Genomic DNA, 16,211 nt, shown 5'->3' with positions numbered 1-16,211 from the left:
TTGTAAAAACCTTAACAATTTATTAGTCTTATTTTCCAGTAAAATATTCACATAATTCAAAAGAATGGAATGATGGGAGATGTAGCCAACTACCTTTAATTATTTCCACATAAATATTTAAAATCTAAAAACCCCAGGGGATCATCAGACTGAGTAGAAATTTGATTCTTCAAAGCAAGTATTGCTTTACTATTGTCATTAAGTCAGTCAATAATATGACCGAAAACCTGCAGGGGTAAACAGAATGCCTGCGGAGTTGATTTTTACAAGACGTTCCGGCGAGCCGTTATCCGTCAGTCCAGGAAGAATATGTTATTGAACTGCGTCGCACACAGTTTCTTCACCTCTTCTGCAGAAAACAGAAATGGGGGTGAGAAATAGGTTTCCACTGAGAAGGGTCTATGCTACAGACACGCAGACTGGTCCCTTAAGCTCTTCTGGAATACAGCTGTGAGGAAATGGCTGCATTTGCTGACCTTCAGTCTTGAGCCTGGGCAAGAGACAGGGGACAAAAGCCTCATGTGCCCTGGGGTGTCAGTGCTGTGTCAAAACCATGTGCGCTCCTCCGGCCTGGGGAAGGTGCCGGACTGCCTCACAAGCGCCTGAGGCACCCGCCAGCTAGGGGGCTGGAGTCCAATGTCTAAAACGTGGGGCCACTGGGTACAACAGCCCAGAAACCGGAGCTGCCGCCCAGGCTGTCAGTCAAGTGCTCTGCAGGGGCGGGGCCAGCCTGACACCGCTCAATTCCCACTGCAAGGGGCGGCGCTCCCTGAGGTTTCTAATGGGCACCTGTGTCACTACTCATGCTGACAGGAGAGAACCGTACAGTGTCCCAGTGGGTGTGTGTGGGGAGTGCAACCTCACACTAACTGTCCTCCTATGCACGGCGCTCCCCCAGACGGCCCACTCCTTGCTCCAGGCTGCATGCGGCACAAGGGAGCCAGATGCCACAGAGGGGACCCGCCCCAGGGCAAAAGCTGTCAGCGTCAGCCAAGGTCACTGCGGGAACCACAGCGCACGCGAGGGGGCCTGGAAACTGCCAGTGAGCCGGCCCGCTCTGCTGTGGGTGGGTCTCTGGTCACCGGGAACCGAAGGAGACATCTGTACACACAGCCTATGAAGCCTTGGGATTTCTTTTTCTTTTAGCTCATTAGAGAAAATAATTTTCCTCTGGCCACTGCCCACTTTCCCAAAATACAGGGACTTTTTCACAACTTTTGCAAGGAACTGGGCTTCAGGAGAACACAGGACGGATCAAAGGACGGTTTCCTTTGACACCCTGACAGTCATGTCCCTTCCCTAGTGGGTCTCAGAGCACACAGACGGGGCTGCAGTTCCGCTCCCCGGCCGGGGTCTATTTACCATTTACTTCGATCAGGTTTGCATTTTTCTGATTCAGGATAACATACAGCTCCCGCTGGTCAGACTTCTTCCCGACCACCCAGTAGTCGCTCATTGCTTTTACGATGATTTCCTCGTCCTCGTCCACCCTGCAAGGCACGCGTTCCAACATGCAAGTTTGTCAGCTGTTTAGCTGGAGCACCAAACACACTCTCAGCTAAGAATCCAGAAACTAGGGGCGCCTGGGTGGCTTAGTTCACTGCTAACTCCTGATTTTGGCTCAGGTCACGATCTCACAGTATGGTTTGTCTGTCAGCGNCTCCCGGCCCCAGGCTTGCACATGTTCTCTCTCAAACGTTTAAAAAAAAAAGAAAAAGAAAAAAGGAAACTAGCCATTTGAAAAGTCTGTGCAAGTAGCCAGTGGCCTGGGGGCCTAGTGATCTGTCCACAAGTGGGGCCTCTGAGGCGGCTCTGGGCGGCTCGGCTTTGAAGAGGGTTCCTTCAACATCTCTCCTCTCTAGAAAGGGGACACCTGCTTTGAGAAGTTGTTAGAATTACCTAGTAAAGTCACTGTTGATGTCCCCCAGAATCTTCATCAAATCCGGATGCACGGATGTGAGCGACACACTCGGGGTTTTCCTCATGTGAATCGTACTTTTCTCTGCTAAATTCATATGGTTGAAGTAGATAAACTTAAACTGGGGTTCTTTTTCAGACCTGTGAAAACATGTCATCAAAATGATAACAGTCTCAAAGAGTAATTCTCCAAATAATACAACTACGCTGTTAAAAGCTTAAATCCATGTGGCTAAGTGAGGCCTAGTATTTTCAATGGCTGGGCCTTCAAATCAAGAATCTCAGTTAGGATGTAACAGGCTCTTCATTCCCTAGTAACTTCTTTGATATCTATGAGGTATTCTGCAATTTTCCAGAAAGCTGAAGTTTAGGGTTTGAAAAATCAGTATTATAACCATTTTGTGATGATTTCCCCAATAACAGTGCTTTGGAAATGGCAATCACTTGATTATTCACTGATTTTGCCTTTTTGAAAACAAATGCAACCTAAATACAGGCCATCTTGTCTTCTAGCAGAGGGGTCAGGAAACACATGAGTGGCCCTGGGACCAAATGTGGCCATTTTAAAAATAAAGTTTTATTGGAACACGGCCACACCCGTATGTTCAGGTATCGTCTATGGCCGTTTTCACAATTAAACAACATGTGAGTATTTGCAAGATACTCAGCTGCCAGGATCTGGAGTATGCATTACGTGGCCTTCTGCAGAAGCTGTTTGCTAACCCGCTGTAGGAGCAACAGCCCACTCAGCCCTCAGTGTCGGGGAACGAACGTGCTCCCTGCACTTAATCTGCCACAGAATTGAAGTTTGCCAGTCTGAGTCGCAAAGCGTTCATCGCCCTACATGGAGACCATTCTAAGACGTATCCGGCACTTCTGCTGAAGAGTAAGGAGTATTCTGATTGGAATGCATCTCTTATTGTCTGGAATGACTGGACAGTGCTACTACGCCACCTCCCAAGTCAGAGACCCGACTCCTCAGGGAATCACTCCGACAGCTAGGCCTCAGCTCCTGGGACCCCCCGCCCTCCCTCTCACTGCACCCTTACGTAAGTGACACTCTGGGGTCTGGGGACAGCCTGAGCAGCCCTGCCACTGGGGGACTCGGAAGCCTTCTCCGCTTACTTCAGGGTTAGCAGCCATGTTCTGCTGGGCTGAGGGTGCCGGAAATCCGACCTCCGGACAAGTGGGTTACTATTGTATTACTTTACATCTAGGCAAAGAAAGAATGTGGATGGCTTAGTTTCCAGGAAAATGAAGAGAGAACTCTTATAAAACCAGAATATGTTTTCAGTCAGTCCCTAAAACTATAAGAGCAAGTATAACCCCAAGAAACACCGGAAAGACGAAACATTTCAAAGATGCTTAGCAAGAGTTGTGGATTTAGTTGTGTGGGTAGACAAACTGCCACCCAACCTCGATCGGGACTACAGTTCTGGCTCCTCTAACCCCGAAACGCTCTCCGTGGCCTCCATGTTTCCCTCATCTGGAATGTCTAAAATGCCCTTCTCAGAAAACCTCAACGATTTCTTTGGCACCCCCGATGGAGATTCACATGAGCCAATGTTTAGTGGTTATGACGGGGGCAGATGTGGCCTCTTTCCACTCTGCCTTCGGCGAGGAGAACATAAGAACAGAAACAGAAACACTGCTACCTGCTCTTTCACTACTAAGTTGTACTGTTGATGACAGGAGGAGAGACCTGCTCACAGTGAAACCAAGGACAACGTCCACCCTACAGGCTTCTTAGTTACACCACAAGGACCATCTGACGAACGGTGCACTCGTTTTGAAGGAGCAGGAGCCACGGTCAGCTTGTATCTTTTCCAGAGAGCTGGACTCCTTTTAGACACCAAACCATTTCCCCTCCTAAACACAGAAACACAAATTTCTTGCCGTCTTAAAAAAGAATACACTGTGTACACTTAACGACATCAATTGTAAAACACACCAAACCCAGAGAAATACTACAGATTTCATGATGGTTTGTTACAAGGTTAGGTTGATGAGACCACAGCACAGTAACGAAGAACACAGAAAGGTGGGACCTGTCTTACGTGGCTATATTCTACTGTCTCAGTTTGTATGTCCACTCATTTTTTAAAAAAAGATTTTCGGGGCACCTGAGTGGCTCAGTCGGTTAAGTGTCCAACTTTGGCTCAGGTCATGATCTCACAGTNACGGAGATCAAGAGTCAGAAGCTTACCTGACTGCGCCATCCAGGTGCCCCCAGGGTCTCCTTTTCTAACACCTCTGTACCTCCTCTTCCTCACACCTTTTCAAATTTAGTATCAGAACTGGCTAATGAAGAGACATACATGAAATAGAAATGAATACCTCAGACTCAGAAAATTCTCAATTTGGGGGAAAATATCTTAAGTTAGAGCCCTTCCTCTAGTGCTTAAAAATTCCAGGTAAAATGGATCAAAGACCTAAATGTGAGACAGAAGACCATCAAAACCCTAGAGGAGAAAGCAGGCAACAACTTCTTTGACCTCAGCCACAGCAATTTCCTGCTCGACACACCTCCAAAGGCAAAGGAATTAAAAGCAAAAATGAACTATTGGGACCTCATCGAGATAAAAAGCTTCTGCACACCAAAGGAAACAACAAAACTAAAAGGCAACCGACAGAATGGGAAAAGATATTTGCAAATAGCATACTGGATAAAAGGTTAGTATCCAAAATCTATAAAGAACTTGCCAAACTCCACACCCGAAAAACAATAATCCAGTGAAGAAATGGGCAGAAGTGAATAGACACTTTTCCAAAGAAGACATCCAGATGGCCAACAGACACATGAAAAGATGCTCAACATCATTCATCATCAGGGAAATACAGATCAAAACCACACTGAGATACCACTTCACCCCAGTCAGAGAGTCAAATTAAGAGCTCAGGAGACAACAGATGCTGGCGTGGATATGGAGAAACGGAAACCTTTTGCACTGCTGGTGGGAATGCAAACTGGTGCAGCCCCTCTGGAAAACAGTGTGAAGTTCCTCAAAAAGTTAAAAATAGATCTACACTATGACCCAGCAACAGCACTACTAGGAATTTATCCAAGGGATACAGAAGTGCTGATGCATAGGGGCACATGTACCCCAATGTTTACAGCAGTGCTTTCAACAACAGCCAAATTATGGAAAGAGCCTAAATGTCCACCAACTGATGAAGAAGATGTGGTTTATACACACAATGGAATACTACTTGGCAATGAGAAAGAATGAAATCATGCCATTTGCAGCAATGTGGATGGAACTGGAAGGTATTATGCGGAGTGAAGTAAGTCCATCAGAGGAAGACAGATATCATATATTTTCACTCATAGGGCAAACTGGAGAACTTTCCCCATAAGACCATGGGGAAAAGGAAGGGGAAAATAGTTACAAACAGAGAGACAAACCATAAGAGACTCTTAAATACAGAGAACAAACTGAGTGTAGGTGGGGTGTGGAGGGGGGAATAGGCGATGGGCTCTGAGGAGGGCACTTGTTGGGACGAGAACTGGGTGTTGTATGTAAGTGATGAACCACGAGAACCTACCCCCCACACCAAGACCATACTGTACACATTGTATGTTAGCCAATTTGAATAAACTATATTAAAAAAATCAATTCCTTCCAGGTGAATTATACTGAGCCGCAGAAGATAAAACCATAAAAGTACTTGAGATAGAAACAGCACACTTTTAGGCTACTGGGGTGGAAAGCTGCAAGCATGAGAGTGAAAACAGAAATCTAAAGGGAATGACTAATAAAACTGACCATGTATAAATCCCAAATTATAAAAAACAGTAAAACCAAAGTTAGAAAAACATATATGATATGACTGAAGTAGAAATCTTACGTTAAGAGCACTGACGTAAAAGAAAAGATATAAAGCAGTTCATTGGGAAGAGCCAATGGACCCAGCCGGGCAAGTTGTGGAAGAGACAGAAACGTCAACCTCAGCATCAGCTGGCAGACCTGAAGATGTGGCACCGCCCCTTGTGGGAGATGGCTGTCACTGAGCATTCCTTCTGCCCCAGTCCTCCACTCTTCAGACATCTAAGAGGATGAGTAGATGTCAGGCCTATTTGAATGCTACCAGCCGGAAGCAACTACCTATCACTCGAACAGCAGCTAAACAAACAGAACGCATCTATCCAATTAAGTACCGAGAAGCCATGAAACAGAACAGGCAGGTCCATATTTGTTGGTTTAAAATTATGTTCATGCCACATAGTTTTTAAAAGCTACAGATTTACAGCATGATCTATTTTAAAAAACCCATCAGTAAAGGGGCATCTGGGTGGCTCTGTCAGTTGAGTGTCTAACTCTTGGTTTTGGCTCAGGTCATGATCTCACAGTTTGTGGGATCAAGCCTTGCATAAGGCTCTGCGCTGACAGTGTGGAGCCTGCTTGGGATTCTTTCTCTCAAAATAAATAGACATTTAAAAAAAACCCATCAGTGAGGAACACTGTGTATGCCACAGTTTACATATGTGTACAAGTCTAAAAAGATACAGTATTTATATTTTTGAATTAAAAAACTAAGGACATAAATTACTCTCAAAAAAGATTTAAAATAATTGAACTGTAGGTCCATGAGTAGAAAAAGGTTGAGGTGTCATAAAGTAGAAACCAAAGATTTGGGGTACCTGGGTGGCTCGGTCAGTTAAGTGTCCGACTTCGGCTCAGGTCATAATCTCATGGCACATTGAGCTCAAGCCCCGAGTCAGGCTCTGTGCTGACAGCTCAGAGCCTGGAGCGTGTTTCAGATTGTGTCTCCCTTTCTCTCTGCCCCTCCCCACCTCACACTCTTTCTCTTAAAAATAAATATTAGAAAAAGAAACCAAAGACCAAACAAACCTACTTCGTGCCATTCTTTCAAGGGGTGACCTCAATTTCATAAAGAGCATTACAAACTGTAGCTTCTGTGTAGGGATTCGACACTGAATGCTACGCCCTGAGCTAGCCCCCCGGGTGCTGTCCAGTGGGGGTGGGGCTGAGAGAAGAGCCAGGCACGGAGGTCTTGGTGCTGGCCTGTCCTGGGCTCAGGACAGCTGGGCACTGAACACAACACCCCATGTCCCAGCAATGGCCTGGAGGAGCCGATGCAGAGGTGTCTCGCCTCCCTCAGGCCTGCCTCCCTTCTTCCGGGTCCTGGGACTGGCCAGTAAAAGGATCAGATCTGGGTCAGGAAGATTTCCAGAAGAAGAGCGCTTTATCTTTTGTACTCAAAAGCATTTCCTTCTGTCAGCTGATACTTATGGTTTGGCAAGTGAGAGCCACTTACATATAAAACCTCAGATGCATCCAGAGCAACTCTAAGGTCAACTTAAAAAAATTGTTTTTACAGGTTTATTTTTGAGAGAGAGACAGAAAGCACAAACAGGGGAGGCGAAGAGAGAGGGAGACTAAGGATCCGAAGCAGGCTCTGCACTGACAGTACAGAGACCAATGTGGGACTTGAACTTACAAACCCATGAGATCATGACCTGAGCTAAGGTCAGATGCTTAGCCAAATGAACCACCCAGGCGCCCCAGGTCAACTTTCAAAGTCAAAAACAACATGCCTCTGGAGACCCTGGTGCTTGGGAATGGCCCTAAGTTGTATGCTTTACCATCAAGCTTTCCAGGTGCCCCACCTTCCAGGCGCTGCTGATACTACACGGTGTTCTGGTAACTGTCAAAACCCGTCCCCCGTGACAGACGGAGCTGTGCTAAACCAAACACGGCCAAGTGCTAACTGTGGAATCTACATAGGGGGTTGCGTGTGCGTTCACTGTGTCATTTTTCAACCTTTCTATGTCTGGAAATTTTTCTAATAAGGTATGAGAGAGAAGACTGCTTTCTAATGAAATTAGATAATTAGTAATATCCAAGGCCCTGTCCTTTCTTGAAACTATCAACTTGGGGGAAAGTATCTTCCTTCCTCTGGCCCTTAAAACTGTCAGGTGAATTAAAGATTGAAACACAGAAGATTAAATCATCAAAGTACTGGGGATAAAAATGACTTTTTTTTTAGTTTATTTTTTTAGAGCAAGCAAGCGAGTGAGTGAGCAGGGGAGGGGCAGAGACAGAGGGGGAGAGAGAGAATCCCAAGCAGGTTCCATACTGTCAGCACAGAGCCCCACATCGGTCTCAAACTCATAAACCAAGAGATCATGACTTGAGTCGAAATCAAAAGTTGGATGCTTAACTAAATGAGCCACCCAGGTGTCCTCCCAACTGGCCCATTTTTAGGATACTGGGGTGGAAAGCCACAAATATGACACTGAAGACAAAAATCTAATGGAAATGAACTCTAGATGCTGGCGAGGATGTGGACAAACGGGCAACCTCCTACACTGTTGGTGGGAATGTAAACTGGTACAGCCCCTCTGGAAAACAGTGTGGAGGTTCCTCAGGAAACTAACAACAGAACTCCCCTAGGACCCAGCAACAGCACTGCTAGGAATTTACCCAAGGGATACAGAAATGCTGAGGCATAGGAGCACATGTACCCCAATGTTCATAGCAGCACTCTCCACAATAGCCAAAACATGGAAAGAGCCTAAGTGTCCATCAACGGACGAATGGATCAAGAAGATGTGGTTTATCTATACCATGGACTACTACATGGCAATGAGAAACAATGAAATCTGGCCATGTGTAGCAACGTGGATGGACCTTGAGGGTGTTATGCTGAGCGAAATAAGTCAGGCAGAGAAGGACAAATATCATATGTTTGCACGTATAGGAGGATTAGGAGGAACTTGACGGAGGAACAAGGGGGAGAAGAAGGGCGGAAATGGGGGGGGAAAGGGAGAGAGGCAAACCATGAGAGACTCTTGAATGCTGACAAAAACTGAGGACTGATGGATGTGGGGGGGAGGGGGGATGGGCATGGAGGAGGACACTTGTGGGGATGAGCACTGAGTGTTATGTGGAAACTAATTTGACAATAAACTATTTGTAAAAAAAAAAATCTAATGGAAATGACTAATTAAATGAACTAAATATAAATCTCCAATTATATATTACAAAAACCAGCAAAACCAAAGTTATACAAAGAGAAAAATGGGTGTGATTTTGGTACATCCCCAAGGACAGTTAACCTTCTTTACAGGACAGAAGGCGCCCGACAGCAGGACCACTTCTCATGTCTGTCGCCGAGTTACTTGGCAGGCGTCACGTGGAAAGCACAGGCAGACGTGCCCAGCAGTGTCCCAGGGCCTTAGGGAAGCAGAGAACCACACCTTCCCTCTCTCCACTCCACAGTTCATATCTTGCACGATACCAAACAGACCTGACTCACTGCTGCTGCCTTCAGAAAAGACAATCTGGAAGTTTCATGGTGAAAGACTTAAACAACGCGCGGTGCCGCAAGATGCAGAGCGGGCGGGTGCACTCACTTCTCAGCCTGATCTTTTCTCATGCCAAGTAAGCTGCGGCCGGGAACAACCCACACGCACACACCACGGCCACACAGGCCTCCACCTGCCCTGTCTGGGACCGCTCTACAGGCTGGTGCTTCCCTAAGACCACACACCCAGCAGGGCATCCCTGTAAACACGTAAATTCACACATTAGTACCTTCTTAAATATGCAGGACATCATACAAAGAGGGCTTTTGTTTCTCCAAGTACTTCCCCTGAGCTCACTTAATCTTTCCAGCGATCTGAGCTTACAATGAGAGAGAAGGAGAAGGTTCAATTACCCTCCAGTGTTCTCAGAGCTAAGAGGAGTTGAATATGAGTCTCCCCACACTGAGTGAGAGCCCTGCACACGGCATGAGACTTGGGCCCAGTGCCTACATCGCAGCTACCTTCACCTCACACGTTTCCGCACGAGAGGCAGTGTGCTTTCTGTCCACATGAGGCATAACCCTGCTGGCTATGTGAATTTCACAACCGGGGCTTGTCAAGGGGGTGTGAGGTGGGCCTCAGGAGGTCCAGCCCACAGGCACAGCCAGCATGCCGAACCCTGTACGTTTATGCCACAGTCAGCGGAGAGCTGAGGGAATGTGTCCACAGAAGATCAGCACCCCCCCCCGCCCACCATCCACCGTCATGGAGCAGAAAAGCTTAGGAACGCTCTCCAGGGAGCTTTGCAGATGGGACTGATTTTTTCTCTAGGTTCAGAGAAAACACAGATGATGATACCACCCGTATTCTTAAATAAAAGCCACCCTTATTCTTCCCAAACCAGTTAAATGCTAGAGAGTAAACATGAAACAAAGTACAAACCCAGACATTCTTTTGTTGATGTTAAACTGCTCACATATGTCAGATGCCAGCACTGTGAGCTGGGGCCCAACAATACTGTCTAGTCTTCGGCAAAAATCCAGCGTAGGCTGTACAGATGCTAACGGGTGATTTAAAAAACAGCTGTGTTACAATTCTTTGCATTGAAAAGCTCAATATTCATCTAACTGTCTTAATCACAGTATTCCTGTGAATACGTTCCTGATCTGGAAAATCAAACAATTAAATGACTGGATCTCCCTCCACACCCAAATCGAAGAGAAAGAGAAGAGTCAAAATTAGTTCTACTTAAGGTGAAAAAGAGTCAAAAACGTGTCTCACTGTGAATAGTGATTTAAGCACACCTTGTGGGGCTGTGAATGGGCGGCCTACTCCAGGTAGACCTAAGAAGCTCAAATACTTAACAAACACTATGTGGCTCTCACGTCCCAGGTGCTATCTGGTGCTTTACACACATTACCTCAATGAATTCCTCTGTGCAAAAGGTCTTTTTGTTAACATGTCACAGGCAGGGAGGCACAGAAAGGTGTCCAGGGCCTGCTGCTAGGAAGCAGGAAGCCTAGGACATCACAAATACGAGCATGAGCTAGTTACCAGGGCAGAGATCACAGAGGGGAGCCGTGCTTACAGGTGCCTCTGTGACAACACGGTTATTGTTTAAGAAGGGAACACGGCAAATTATAAAGAGAAAAGGCTTATCTACTCAAGCTAAAGTCAGATACGGTGGGTACCTACCATCAATCATAAAGCACACGGCTGCACTCATGGCCTGGGGAGAGAAAACAAGCCACAGATTACAAAATGGCGCCAAAAAAGAACTTCAATAACCAAATGCAGTGGTCCTGTCTGAATCTTCACTTAAATCATGTGATTTTTTGGGGGGGTGGGGGGTGGGGGGGTTAACTGGAGAAATGTGGACACAGAATAGGTATCAGGTGATATTAAGTATCAGCAGTGCTAATAACACAGTGGTTATGTGAAAACAGGCGCCTTTATTAGAGATGCAAACTGAAGCTTTTATGAGTGAAATGACAGGATCAAACATGCTCTAGCAAAAAACATGCAGAGAAGACAGATGAAAGATTAGCATCCTGTTAATTAAATTAAGCTGCATGATGGGTGCCTGGGGAGTCATTATTCTCGTCTCTATTTTTGTGTATGTTTGAAAATCTTCATGAATACAGTTAAAAAAAACCAGCAAATTAATGTCTCCTTGTCTCCCTTTTGATTACAGCAAATGTTGCAGTTATGACACTGGCTACAGTAGCCAGACTGGAAATCAAATAACCAAAAATGTTTCCATTTATCACAGCGCGGTGGTAGAACAGCTACACAAAGATGCAATCTTGGAGGCCTGCGCCTCCAGGCAGCCACTTCTGACCGTTTTAGCTGCTGTGGCTCTACCGCTGTGCCCTTCAGACGTCACAGTGGTTCCCTACTCATATCCCCTCACCGGCCTTCCTTTTCTTCCCTGCCATTCAGAGCCACTCTAGTTTGTCCACTGGTCACCTTACAGCCCCAAATGGCCCATTTCTCACACCACAGCCCCAGGTATGAACTCCTAGATTGCTATTTACTTACAATTTTAAAAATTTATTGGGGGGGGGGTGTGATCGCTAGTGGGGGAGGGGCAGAGAAAGTGGGAGAATCCCAACCAGGCTCTGTGCTGCCAGAGCAGAGACTGTCGCGGGGCGCAATCTCATGAACCATGAGATCATGACCTGAGCCAAAATCAAGAGTCACATGCTCAACTGACTGAGCCAGCCAGACAACCCATGGATTGCTGCATTTTTTAAAAAATTTCTTTTAATGTTTTATATGTTTTTGAGAGAGAGACAGAGTGTGAGCAGGGGAGGAGCAGAGAGAGGGAGACACATGATCTGAAGAGGCCCGTCTGGCTTAAACTCATGACCTGTGATCATGACCTGAACCACAGACACTTAACTGGCTGAGCCACCCAAGTGCCCTGGAATGCTGCTTTTTAAACAAGGACACTTATCTTCCTCATCTCTGCACCTCTCCCCACATCCACCTCCTGGCCTCCAGCAGCTGCAACTCGAGTTCTACAGTCATGCCTGAGAACGTCTACACCGCTTTGTAACCGAATCATGATGATCACCCACCTATAAACAGACAGCAAAACTGGGGACTCATAGGTGAGTTCTATCCAATAGATGTTTCCTTCTGTGTAATTTTGACTTCGATGCCAACTAGTTTTCTACCAAAATTCTATCCACCATCCAGCCTCTCCTGAAATATCAGGCCACCCGGGACCAGCTGTGCATTTCCAAGGTGCCATCCAGTGGATGGGAGTGGCCGCTGGCCTCGCTGTGACACGTGCGACGGTTTCACAGCACCTGCACACTGAAGCCCCATCCACTTGCTTCCCTCACGTCCACCACCTGCAGGGTTCCTGCAGGGATTTGCATAGGTGACCCCTCATGGGTTGGTTTTTTCAAATGTGCCTTGCAAGCCTCTGGTTAAGAACTTGAACTTCAAATACACAGAAAAGCACAGAGAATGGCATAATGAACACGACAGAGCACCACTCTCCCAACATCTGGCAGCTGATGGACAGTCCTGTCCCCCTCCCCCCCGACCCTGTCACCTACATATTCGTCTCAGGCACCACACCGGTTACCCCAGATACAGACCAGCAGGGTCTACAGAAGACCAGGACTCGGGAGCACGTGCAAAATGGTGGCACGAGGAGCCCCACAGACTCTCTCCTCAGTCAAACACCAAAATTGGAAGAGATTATAAAAACCAGCAATTTAACTTTCCAGAGGGAAAGTGTTTTACAGGCAAATGGCAGATGGAGGACTCTCTCTTCAGGAGTATCTATGGAGCCTGAGTATTAACAGCAGCAGTCTTTACAACCTCAGAGCCGTCAACACATATGCTAAAAAGAAAAAAGATCTCAAATCAAAAACTTCAACTTCCATCCTCAGACCTTGGAAAAAAGAAAAGCAGAGTAAACCTAAAGCAAGCTGACAGAAGAAGAGAATGAAGATTAGAGCGGAAATAAATGAAATAAAGAATAGAAAAATAACAGGACAAGCACCGAAAGCTGGTTCTCTGGAAAGATGAGCAAAATTGAAAGACCTTTAGCTGGACCAGCTAGACCACGTGAAAAAGAGAGGAGATGTAAATCACTAACGTGAGCAATTAAAGAGGGCACACAACTAATGACTTATAAGGGAAAATAAGATTTTTAAGGCTATAAAACCATGAAAAATTCTATATGAACAAACTGAAAAACAAGCAACGTGAACAAATTCCTAGAAGTGTAACGGACTCCAGAAGAAAGACGCTAAAACCTGTTAGAAGTACGGAGGCTAATCATTTTAAAACTTCCAATGAAAAAAGCCCAGATATAGATGGCCTCATTGTGACCAAATACTCAAAGAACTAAGAGCAATCTTTCAGTCTTCCAAAAAATAGGAGAGGAGGAGGCACTTCCCAACTCATCTGGAGGCCAGCTCTACCCTGACAGCAAAGCCAGACGATGAGTCAAAAGGAAAGGAAAACCACAGGCCAACATCTCTTTGGGCCCCGAGCCCGCCCGGCACCCGTGGATCTCTGGAGGGAGACTGAGGCTGGCAACGCCGGCGGTCAGCTGAGTCTGCGGGGCCAACGCCCATTAAGAATTCTGGACATCGAGGCCCATCAAGCTCCCGTGGATGGCAGCACTGCACACACGTCCCACGTCACCGCGGGCAGGAACAGGCCCTGTGCACGGTCCCACCGCGAGAGGACAACGAGGCCCCGGGATCCTGCCCCACATGCCTCTCCCCCGGCCGACGCTCACCTGCACTGCACTCCTCTGCTGTCAGAAACCGTATGGGGGGTACCGGCCGCTCCGAGGCCTCTAGCGAACTCCCGGGCCTGACGGGTGTCCCAGGAGCCCCTGGGCCAGCAGTGTGTGTCTGAGTGAGGGTGATCCTGGGGACCCCTGCACTGTGCAGTTAGAAACCACTGAACTTGACCACATTAAATGGGCAAATTACATGGTATGTGAATGTCATCTCAATAAACCTGTTTTGAGGAAGAGAGAACATTTTGAAAGAAATAACTGTAATGTCCTCTCACCACGTTGAAAATTCTATCTACTGATTTGACTCTAAAAATGGAAATCCTATGAGCAACAGATTCTATTAGGTTATTTCTTCCATTAGGGTTCAAAGTCACGACCCTGAGCCATTCAGAGGAGAATGATTTTAAGTCTGACAGAGAAGCGCCCCTCCCACCCCATACGCCACACTTCACTTCGGATCATTTGCAGACACATCTGTTTGTAGGTCTTGCTTGGGATTCTCTCCTTCTGTGCCAATCGTTAGACACCCAGCATTTAATCAAATCTCCTAGTCCTACTATTGCGTGGATGAAACGCCTTTTTGTTCTGGAGTCCCCGCACCCAGGACAGACCCCTTTCCTCTGATTGAAGGAAGGACGCATGGGGTACCCTTTCTGAGACTTTTCACGTTTAACATGTCTTTCTTCGATGTCACTATAATGGATGGTTTGGCTCAGCAAAGAATTCTACATTGAAAACCATTTTCTCTCAGAACTTTTCAAGTCTTCCTTCCCTTGTCACCTAACATCTACACCCATAGGGAAATTGCTGCTAATATCAGTTTTATTTATAGGTGACCTGATTTTCCTTCTGGAAGCTTCTAGGATCTTCTCTTTATACTTCTGAAACTGCCCATTGTGTGGGTAGGAGTATCTCTTTTTGATTCACTGTGTAAGACATTCAGTGGGCCTTTCCGTCTGGGAAACGTGTACCTCTTCAGCAAGATGCAGCCTCATACACACTTTACTATCTTCCTCTCCTCTGCTCTCTGTGAATCACATGTTGAAATCCCCCTCCCCCATCATTCCTCCAGATTTTCATCTTGTGTCCCTTTATCTTAGGCTCCAGGCAGGGCAATTCATCTTTAGCCCTTATAATGAAGTTCTGTCAAAAATTCTATCGTTTCAGGGGCCAGGGGCTAAAAGGTTATTATTTAATGGGTACAGAATTTGTGTTGAAGGAAAGTTCTGGAAACAGTGGTGATGGCTGCACAATACTGTGAATGTACTCATGTCACTGAACATTAGTTGGAAGATGGATTAGAATGTGGGGTGCCAGAGTGGCTCAGTCAGTTAAGTGTCCAACTCTTGATTTTGGCTGAGGTCATGATCTCAGTGTTAAGCATGAAGCCAGCTTGGATTCTCTCTCTCCCTCGTCTCTGCTCCTCCCCTGCTCACGCTTTCTCTGTCTCTCAAAATAAACATTTAAAAAAAGATTATTAAAATGGCAAATTTGATGCGATGCACATCTTGCCCCAATAAATACCCTGAAGAATTATATTTTCAATTAACCTGAGTTTACTCTAACCTGGACTCTTCCCTGTCTTCCTGCTTCTATTTTATAGACAGATCTCTCACCTCTGTGGATGCTAACTTTTAAAAGTTCTCTCTGTTCCCAGAGTCATTCTGTTTCTTTCAGGACCTACAGTTTTGTTTTCTACACACGCTCAAGGATGAGGCAGTATGTGGCCAACCACGGAGGGAGACTTTGCTCCGGGGGCAGGACGAGGGCAGCAGTCACATGGGCACCAGAGACGCCACTTGCTCCCAGGTGCTCACGCCCACGCTGGCCACTCTAGGGCTCCAGACCAATTTTCTTTAAAAGGACCCTTGACTTTCAAACCGGTAGATAGGTGCTCAGCGGCCTGCGTGCAAGCACAAGAGGGGCTGCCAGCTGATTCATACACATTTCACTTAATCTCCCTCTTTCCAAGCTCGCTTCTCCCTCCCGACCCCTCAGGTGTGTCTCTGAGCAGGGGGCTTCCGTGGGGCGGGTGGGCTCTTGCCCTGGCACACCCCCTCCACCTATGCCCTCCACCAGACTTCCTCCATCAGCATCACGCTGACACCCCCCTTCTGCCTTCCAGGGAGAAACCGCTCCCTCGTGCTCTGGTGTTCACCTAATCCCTGTGCACTTATGCCATTGTTTCTAGGCCTTTACAAGTTAAAACATAACTGTGCTCTCAGGTGGGGAAGATGAACATAC

The 16,211-nt window shown here is 46.6% G+C and overlaps 1 protein-coding gene across 1 annotated transcript in view; it reads right to left on the bottom strand.

Moving 5' to 3' along the window:
* CCZ1 (CCZ1 vacuolar protein trafficking and biogenesis associated) overlaps window positions 1-16,211 on the bottom strand; it is a 32,133-nt gene continuing 15,922 nt past the window's right edge. The window contains exons 12-16 of the mRNA XM_077758833.1: window positions 10,886-10,919; window positions 10,133-10,250; window positions 1,900-2,058; window positions 1,363-1,490; window positions 1-349 (exon numbers count right to left, since the gene is read on the bottom strand). Of these exons, the coding sequence (XP_077614959.1) occupies window positions 294-349; window positions 1,363-1,490; window positions 1,900-2,058; window positions 10,133-10,250; window positions 10,886-10,919 (495 nt within the window). The 3' untranslated portion in view covers window positions 1-293. The remainder of the gene's footprint in view (window positions 350-1,362; window positions 1,491-1,899; window positions 2,059-10,132; window positions 10,251-10,885; window positions 10,920-16,211) is intronic.

The sequence above is a fragment of the Crocuta crocuta genome, unplaced genomic scaffold, assembly GCF_008692635.1.
Source record: "Crocuta crocuta isolate KB4526 unplaced genomic scaffold, BGI_CrCroc_1.0 scaffold273, whole genome shotgun sequence".
Classification (NCBI taxonomy): Eukaryota; Metazoa; Chordata; class Mammalia; order Carnivora; family Hyaenidae; genus Crocuta; species Crocuta crocuta.
Note: the sequence above shows the minus strand (reverse complement) of the source record. Positions and strands in the feature narration are given on the sequence as shown.